Source organism: Juglans microcarpa x Juglans regia, chromosome 3S (assembly GCF_004785595.1).
Source record: "Juglans microcarpa x Juglans regia isolate MS1-56 chromosome 3S, Jm3101_v1.0, whole genome shotgun sequence".
Taxonomy (NCBI): domain Eukaryota; kingdom Viridiplantae; phylum Streptophyta; class Magnoliopsida; order Fagales; family Juglandaceae; genus Juglans; species Juglans microcarpa x Juglans regia.
Genome location: NC_054599.1, coordinates 17021200 through 17031678, shown reverse-complemented (window position 1 = coordinate 17031678; position 10479 = coordinate 17021200). Strand labels below are relative to the sequence as shown.

Here is a 10479-nt window from a genome sequence, read left to right as displayed (position 1 = left end):
TGCCCCTCGTTCATGACAATTAAAAATGCAATGTTCCTAACATGCATATAATATTATGCAATATTCGCAGCAAATATTTTTTTTCTTTAGCAATACTATGCACCAAACTGAAAATATCACAAATACTTAAAACATACTTCATACAAAAAGACATACTATACAATTGAGATCATAACGCTAGTCTAAAATAGCTATGATCAAAAGAGCACAGGAGATGCAACTCCATAAGTACAAGTAATAATTTAAGTTAACTATTATACTATCATCGATGTCGCACCGTCACTTAGTCGACCATTTCCAGTTGGTCGATTCCCGTCTCTCTTTCAAATCCTGTAACAAGATCTACCATTCGTGGGGGAGAATGGTAGTTGGGACTACCACAATAAGATTTGATTACAAATCTTAACAAGTTAACAGAAAACCTCCACACAGGTTAATGGCACTTGCATTGTGAGATCCATAAAATCTTGTGTTTTGTGTTTATAATTTATTTTATAAGTGTGTTATTTTATTTATTTATTTATATTATGATATTTTTGGTGTGTTTTTATTTTTGGGCTTTTTAATTTGTTATGTTTTTATTTTGTTGGGCTTGTGTGTGTGCTGTTCAGCCCGTGTGTGTGTGTGTGTGTTTAATTTTGGTCCAACCCGTGTGCATCTAAGCCCAGCCCAGCAACCCAACCCGTGCACCAGCCCAGCCCGTGTGTGAACCCAGCTCCCCCTTAGTGGAACGACGCCGTTTTGAGGAACCTTAGGGTTCCATCGTGTTCCTTCCTGCGCCACACTGCCTCATCTCCTTTCTTCTCCTTTTCTTCTTTTTTTCGTCTTCTTTCTTCTGCAAATTTCCAGCTCCTCCTTGTTCTTTTAGCAGCTGCCACAAGCCAGCACCTCCTCCTTCCACTTTCCACCTCCTCCTTCCATACCTTTGCTCCGTGTCTTTCGGTAGTGACTCTGAATGCCTTGCTGTCAAGCTGCCACTCCTCGCGACCACCAACTTCCACCTCTTTCTTGCTTGGACTGCTCGGTGTCGTGCAGCTATGGACTCCGTGATGCGCTGTCAGCCGCCGCACCACACGTCCGCGCGAAATCACTTCACTTCTCCACGACGTGTGCTGCCGTTTTTCTTTTCTTCTTCTGTGCGACACGTAGCCTCGCAAACTGTCGTGCTTGGCCTATAAATAGGCCACAACTTCTGCAAATAAATTCTTCGGAGATTCCTCTTTTGCTCTCACTTGACTGAACCATTTTCATTTCTAGTTGTTTAGTGTTTTGGTCTGTGAAATTTTGGGTGAATCAGAGAGATTGTGAAGTAATTTGTTCTAAAATTTTGTATTGCAATCGGTTTATTTTGGTGAATTGTTGGAATTTCCGTGTGTGGAGTTTCTCAAAACTTATTCTTAGATCAAATTCTTTTGAGAGAACCCACTAGAAAAGCCACTGATTTCACTATTTGCCGCTGTTGTGCCGCCACATTGAACAACGCCCTTTCGAGTGATCTTTCAGAATTTCTTAACTTCGTGTGTATGTAATTTTTCAGTTTTATAATTATATTGTTGTAATTGTCAATTGTAAACTGTTGGTTTGTTGGAAATGAATTGTATTTGTTGAAGTGTTGGCTTTAAACGGGGTTATTGTTGGAAATGAGCCTTTGGAGTGTTGGGATTTTAAACGTAGATGGGCCTTGGGCCGGATTGGAGGTTGGGATTATGAGTGTACTTTGTTGTGAAACTGTATAATTGTAAACGGAGGATTATTTTATTGTAAGTGAGATATTTAATATTTATTCTAATAAACTATTTTAATGCATATTTATCGTCTTTAATAAATTGTGCTGTGATGTCACGCTGTCTGTTTGAAAATATGACTGAATGTGTGGGTGTGTGTGTATCACGACCCCAAGCCGAGATGGGGCATTATCTCGGTGGAGCTCCTCTGGTCACTCGGGAGCGTAACAGACTGACGTGACGTCCTCTGAGTTGTCGCAGGGCGATGACGGGAATGGACTAGATTGTAACGCTCTCGTACCGATTCCGTGACCTTTTGGCTGGCAAGGTTAGAGGATGATTGGCCATGTACTCGCTGGGCGAGGAACTGGGCATTGCTCATTACGAAGTCTCATGCATGGACGTTACCCGTGATGTGACGATGAGAACTAGGGTGTGCGGATGGCCCATATGGGAGACCGTGGTGCATGCGTAATTTTGTAATAATTATCATCGAGGCCAAAAATGGAATTTTTGGTGTGAGTATTAAAAGTATATTTTTGAAAAAAAATGAATGTGGGTTATTATTATGTTTATTTGTCTGTATGGGGACGCGTGATTATATTGATGTGTTTTAAAATCTCTTAAATACTGTTTTGGTTAATTACTTGTTGAGATGTCCTAATCTCATTATGGTGTTTTACCCTACGGTTCCGTTTTATGGTGCCATAGAGTCTGACGCAGAGCCCGAGTATGAACCCGAGGGATCAGCTCCGCCGGAGGTCTGAGTTGCTGAGTTATTGTTCAGCGTTATGGGATTTGTTTCCATTCTATTATTTCCTGTTTTTAATTTATCTGTCGGATGACTGTATAATCCTTGTAAAGTTATTTTACTGTTTTTGAACAAATTTTGGTACTTAATACAGAAAGACCTTTTTTATTTCTCCGCTGCGAATATTTTTGTACATTTATTGCATGCTGTACACACTCTGAGTATTGGTCGTTGGGGTGCGTGATCCGTGTGGTCATCATCGCAGTATCACGAATTCCACATAAATAACACGTGGAGGTCGAGGGCGCCACATGCATGGTAGTAAAAGTATGAATACATAATCAAAGTCATAAGTAATCATAGCATAACTTGACATACAACATAGCATAACTGACATAACTTAAACTGAAATGTGAACTGAACTTGACTTGCTTAAATTGAACTGGAATTGAGACTTGACTTGACATGAACTTGATCTGAAACATTACTTAATATGAACTTAGACTTGAACTGAAACTTAACTTGACATGAACTTAACCTTGAACTGAAACTTAACTTTACATGAACTTGAACTGACTTCTTTACTTACCAAGAACTTGGACTTGAATTCTGACAATCAAAATGATTCCACCAGTCGTTTTGTCAAGAATAGTGAACAATTAGAATGATTCTGCCCAACATATTCTGTTAGAGATACTCAGACAATTAGAATGATTCCATCATGAGTATTTTAAATCACGTACCCTAGCAATAAAAATAATTACACCAGAAGTACCTAGTAATACTCTGATAATAAGAATGATTACGCCAAGAGTATCTGCATAACTGAACTTGAACTGAATTCTGACAATCAAAATAATTTCGCCAGAAGTACTTTGTGTGAATTACAAATGGAGATACTCAGACAATCATAATGATTACATTGTGAGTATCCTAGACATAATTGACTTAAACGTAACTCAAAAGATATTACTTACTTGAGATAAAAACATTTCGTCACGTGATATAACATGTAACCGACCACATACTTAACATGACAAGCTTCCAACAGTGAATATTACATGACATGGCAAACATGTAACATATGTCATACTTAAAAAGACGTACTTACAATGTATAGTAAAACGTGACATAATATCTTGCGTAACAGATGCATAATTCATGACAGAATAAATTTTGTGTGGCATATGAATATATAATGACTTGCCATGGCACATAAGATAACATACATACATACACTATAATTCATTTACTTGTCACCCATACACATGAAACTGATAGAAAGCTAACTTATCTCGATTTTCGCATTTCTAAGCAAAAATTCAAGCACGATCACGAGGAACTGAAAGTAGAGATTTCTAAAAATTAAAACTTGATCATTAACAATTAGAAATATTGAAAAATACTAACTTAGAAAAAATGACCATTTTACCCTCTACATGTGGAAAAATGACTATTTTACCCCTAACTTAAGGATTTTGCATCCTAACTCCCAAAATTTACATACCTAATGTAATTTTGTCATAAACTCAAATATCAAATCAGAAAAATTTAAAACTAAATACAACCATGAAAATTCTATAGGGGCCAAAACTTACATAGGCTATTTCTCATGATTTTTGTTGCAATTCTTTCAAATTCAAAACTCATTATTAAATCGAAATTTTGCAACAAAGATCTTCCTATCCTAAGTTTAAAAACATAATTAAACATCCATTACAAAGAAACGCTAATCATCACCACTAAACTTTTTTTACTAAAAAGATCCAAACTTTTTAACCAAAACCAAACCCTTGAATCATAAGTTTTGACTTTATTCAAAACATCTCCAAGAATTCGAAAAAATTCAAATCTTACCCCTAACATATTCATAATATCATCCTAAGATCAACTACACTTTAAATCATCAAACAAAAGTCATCAAAAATCACAAAAAAATATTTGAAGTTTTCGGTTCTACACTTGGTCAAAAAACATAAACTTTTTCTTAACTAGTTTTGATCAATCTCTTGATCCATGGCTTCAACAGAAGAGATATTCAAACTAAAACATCACATGATTTAAAAATGTGTCCTAAATAAAATTCAACCATCAAACCTAAAATCACGTGGCTAAAAATTAATAAAACATCGATCTAATCCAAAAACATCAAATCTTAGATCTAAGCGAAATCCTCTTGCATAGAAAAATCATATATTCGAAACTAATACTAAATATCTACAAAAAAAACATCCTAACACGCATATAAGAGGCTTAGGATCATTAAATAAAAATATCAAAGCCTTTGGAGTAAGATTAAATCACGAAATATTCAAAGTTTCTCACACAAAAACTGTTTTTCCACTTCCAGTTTTCAGGTTTCTAGATCTAAGGAAATCTTCATCAAAAACTTTAGACATGCAACAAATCCTCAATGAACATTCATAAACACATGTTAACAAAACTCCATAAAATTAAAATTTTCGGACCAAGATATATCCATTAGCTTGGTCAAAAACTCCAAAATATAACACTCTCCAGTTTAACGCCTAGAATGACCTTTACATGGTTAAAACAATATGTTACAGACCAATAACCACGAAATGAAACAAATAAGATATTCACAAAAACTACAGTCAGAGAAGAAAAACTTTGATGAAGGAGTGATTGCAATAAAATACTTACAAATGGTCAAAAAGTGCCATGCAAAGTGACTCAAAACATCCCATTCCTCATAAAATTTCCTAAATTTTAACTAAAGTACATCATTCTCTAAATTTTATCCCAAATTTTATCTATTCTTCAAAAAATCTCCTACATTCCATTACCTATCTTTTCCTTATCCTATTAAAATAACTTTTTCCTATTAATTTTTTATTACTTTTTTCTCTCATTTCTATTTTCATTCTTAACTACTACCTTTTTTGTTTTGTTTTCTATTCTTTTCAAAAATCACATTTTTTGTCTTCTCTTCAACGGTAATTTTTTTTGTCTTCTCTACAACAGTAACATTTTTTGTCATTTATCTAACAGTAACATTTTTTCATTCTATTCTAATGGTAACTTTTTTTTTATATATATATAAATAAAAATTTTGGCTAAAATCACATTCTCCTAAACCTAACCCATATTTCATCTTAAAAATTTCTAATTTTCGACTTTATCTCCTACTCACTTCATCAAATGGCTCGTTCGTTTTTCCACAAGTTGTTGCTTAACTTATCATCTGAAGATGAGTTGGAGGTTGTTCTTAATGAAAATGACACATCAACATCTCAGCGTGGTCGCAATCGGCAACGTCGTAAGTATATTCGGCGTGATCATATTCAAAGGTATGAACAGCTATTTCGTGACTATTTTGCAGAACCACCATTATATCCCTCGAATCTTTTTCGAAAGAGATTCTGTATGGGTCATTCGCTTTTTCTTTGTATTTTTAATGAGGTTGAGCCTTATAAGCCTTACTTAATCCAAGAAAGAGATAATGTCGGAAGACTTAGTTTATCTTCTATGCAAAAGATAAATGATGCCATTAGAATGCTTGCGTATGGAATAACTGCTGATTTTATGGATGAATACATACGAATTGAAGAAAGCACTGCAATGGAGAGCCTAAAAAAGTTCGTGAAGACAATCGTTGCTGTTTTTTCTAATGAATATCTGCGGTCTCCAAATGCTAATGGTATCGCTTGATTGCTTGCGGTTGGTGAACAACTTGGATTCCCCAGGATGCTCGGAAGCATTGATTGCATGCATTGGAAGTGAAAAAATTGTCGCGTTGCGTGGAAAGGTATGTACTTTAGCCATTTTTGTGAACCAACAATTATTTTAGAAGCCATAGTTTCGTGTGATCTTTGGATATGGCATGTATTTTTTGGTTTGTTTGGTTCGCATAACGATATCAATGTGCTAGAGAGATCACGAAATTGGCACAAGGCCGTGCTCGTTCAATAAATTACTCAATCAATGGCAATGAGTACACAATTGGGTACTATCTTGCTGATGAAATTTATCCATAGTGGTCAACTTTCGTGAAGATAATTTCATCTTCACAAGGGAATAAGAATAAACATTTTGCAGTAGCACAAGTCAGCATGAAAGGATGTAGAGTGTGCGTGGGGTCTTTAAACAAAAAATTGGTATCATTCGTGAACCTTCACAAATGTTCAAAATCAAAGATCTTACAAATATAATGAAAGTATGTATTATTCTACATAACATGATCATCGAAGACGAGCGTGATGATAATATGATCCCGAACATTGAGTATGATCAACTTGATGATAAAGTTTTGAACTGTCGCCCAATTGTACAACCGAGCTTATGGACTTTATACAACGTCATCATCAAATTAGAGACAACTCGACACATCATCAGCTTAAAGCAGATCTTATTGAACATCAATGGCAATTCTATTCCCAACAGTAGACTAGCAGCATAATATTTTTATTTTCTTCATGTTAGTAATGACTATATTATTCCCTAGATATGTTCCATCAACAGAACATGGAAAATATGAGATGTAATATCAGGTGTAATCTGTAATAGTTTCTGTAATTGTAATGGCCAATTTTCTGTTTTCAAAATATCCATACACACAATCCAATGGCTACATCTTTAACCTTCTAGCATAAATGTTTAACCGCATCCAAGAAAAAAATAAATTGACAGATTATCAATAATATCCAACCTTCTAACATAAATCTAGAACTGCTCATCTTAAAAAATTTAAACTGTCTCAATATCAATAACATCCAACCTCAGTAGAAATTGTAAATAGTATACTCACCATATAAAATTGTAAGGAACATAAAATAAAGAAATAAAATTTTTAAAAAACCAAATCACAACAAATCCTCTGCAGCATTGTGTATTGCCAAGATTTCCCTCTACTATTGTTGGAATTATACCCGCTACAATCTAGGCAAGGTACCCATGTCGATCATCATAATGCGCTCATCCACCTCCTTCTTGGCTAACTCTACTTTCTCCGCCTCTAACCTCAGTCTCTCATCCTCTCGACAGATTTTGTTTCCCTCTTTTTCCCAGCCATATTCCATCTTGGCAGCCTTGAGGTGAAAAAACTCTTTCTCCTGAGTACGTGACTCCTCCAAAAGCGTATACTTCAGCTTGCTCAGCACAACAATCTCCTCAGCTAGCCTGCCGTCAGCCTTTCATTTTCCTTTCTCAGCTTTCCTTCTCGTTGGCCACTCCAAATACTGAACCTTATTGTCCAGAACATTCTCCGCCTCGAGATCAAAAACTGAATCTATTGTAGCTCCCAAACATCGAGTCGAGGTCGGGGACGGGGACGTCATCGACCTTCGCTTTGAATTCTCATTTGTGCAACATTGAATCCACTTAGGTTGGTCCTTCAACAGGTGCTAATAATGCTTGAACTGGAATGAACATTTCTCTAGCGATTGGTACATGATCTTAGCTTTGTCAAACTTGCATGTAAACAAAGAAATACAATTAAATCAATTGAGATAAAAATAAATTGCTATGAAAAACAAATAAAAGTATCGATACTCTACTTTGTTTTGCTCGGTCATGCCACTCTGATTCAACCCTTCAATCTGAGCTAATTCTGCACAAAATTTGTTCGTTACCTTTTGAATGGACGACCACCGATGTATTAAAGACTTTATGGTCTGATTATTTGTGGTTTGTTTAAATTGCTAGAAGTATTCAAAAAAAATTTCCCAAAGTTGAGAATATTTTTGGTTTATTCTAGCAACAGCATTAAGGCTACAATTAAGCCGTGCAGAAACAAGTAACTTTTCTTCTTCGGGGGTGAAGTTTGCACCCCTGACTGCTTTCCTTATGCCGAGAGGATCCTTATGAGGTATGAGTGGAGAGTCATCAACAGTCATAGGAGGCTATCCACTTTGACTACCGTAAGGTGGGGTCGAGTTGAGGATCTTGACTTAGGAAGTTAGTGAAGTACATATCTATAGGATCTTGTGAATCCATCTCTAAAAAAGTTTACACACACAAAATTCAGTACAAATGTTAGACACGTAACAACAAAGTTTGGGGTGATTTTGTAGGCGGCTCAGGAACTGAGTGATAACATGCTGGAAATTTGGCACCCTTCAATGGCTGCAAAACTGGTTGCCACAACTTATTGGCAGTCTGGATTACCATGCCATGGAGAAGCGAACCAAATTTCATATGTCACCATCACGGATTTGTCATCATCACAGCCGAGGGAGGTAATCCAATAAAGTTAGATGAGACACATTACATCTCGATCACAAGTCTTATACCTCGGTTGCATGCATTAGGTGAGGCACATTACTTATCTATCATAGCAAAATTAGCAACATATCACACAATGGCTGCAAAACCTTAACCCCGGTTGCCTTTTGTAAAAAAATCACATAATGTTTGATGGTCATCCGATTAGGATTACCCTGCCATATAGATCAGGCCCCACTAACACTTGTGAATTAACCCCCCAAGTATGCAAATTATTATGTTCTGTTTCAATGCTTTGGATTGGTCTGTGAAGACCCATTTCCTGGTAAAAAGTTATAAACAATAACCATTACAATTGAAAGAACAAATAAGACTTGACATAACACATAAGCAATGACACAACACATAACACAACATTGAGACAGAGCACAAGGGCACAAGGGCATTGAAACAGAACGTATGAATGGGTCTGCACAGACCAATGCAAAGCATTGACACAACACATAGCATTGAAACACAACATATAGCATTGAAACAATACATAAGAACATTTGCAGCCCATTCTGCAATGATACAGCACATAGTACGTTTGGTATAGCAAATAAACATTGACATAGCACATAGCATTGAAATATTAAATAAGCATTGATAGAGCACAATGGCATTGAAACATAACACAATATTGAAATAGAACATAGCAATGGGTCTGCACAGACCAACCGAACGCAATGACACAGCACATAGCATTCAAACGACAAATAAGTATTGACAGAGTACAAGGGCATTGAAACATCACATAGTATTGGAACAGAACATAGCAATGGGTCTGCATAGACCAACTCAAAGCATTGACACATAACACATCATTGAAACAGACCATAGTAATGGGTCTGCACAGACCAACCCAAAGCAATGACACAGCACATAGCATTCAAACAACAAATAAGCATTGACAGAGTACAAGAGCATTGAAAAATAACACAGCATTGAAACAGAATATAGTAATGGGTCTGCATAGACCAACCCAAAGCAATGACACAGCACATAGCATTCAAACAACAAATAAGCATTGACAGAGCATAAGGGCATTGAAACATCACACATTATTGAAACAGAACATGGCAATGGGTCTGCACAGACCAACCCAAAGCATTGACACAACACACACCATTGAAACACACACAAAGCATGCAAACAGAACATAGCAATGGATTTGCACAGACCAACCCATGGGTGTACAGACCAGTCTTGGCATCAATCGAAACATCACATAGCAATCAAACCAAACAGAACACGAATAATCTCAGTGGACATAGCAGTAATACCCATTTCCAACAAGAAAAATGTACAAATCGAACTCGTATAGGTAACCCATGAGAAATTTAGGGTTTTTGTTTTCAAAACCCTAGATCTCAAAATCCAACCATGGAGGAACCGTATAGGGGGTCAAATAGGGTAGAGAACCTCAGTGCAAATAGTCATAGAGGATCCCAGATGGAGGAGAGTTCTCCATGGAGGAAGCTGAACAATCATGACTACATAATGGGCATGGGGGAAACCGAGTGTGAGGGAAGGGATTGTACTTACAGTGATGAGAGGATGGAGATGAGGTCATCGATGGTGTCCGCGGTGCGAGGGAGGGGCCAAAACCACAAATGCAGCCAATAGTTGAAGGAAGGGGACATGGGAGGGAACCCAAAAACCAACCAACGAGTTCGGTTTGGGGAGGAACAGTCGATCCCTATATTTGTGGATCCACTGTAGCATCCCCATCCATTCACCACAAAATGGGGAATGGAACGGGGAAGGGTTTTTGCAAAA

General features: G+C 36.7%; 1 protein-coding gene across 1 annotated transcript; it reads left to right on the top strand.

The window, feature by feature from the left end:
- Positions 1–5637: 5637 nt before the first annotated feature.
- Positions 5638–6147, top strand: LOC121258734. The gene has a single exon (XM_041160276.1). It carries the CDS (start codon positions 5638–5640, stop codon positions 6145–6147), a length of 510 nt encoding a protein of 169 aa, XP_041016210.1.
- Positions 6148–10479: the final 4332 nt, after the last annotated feature.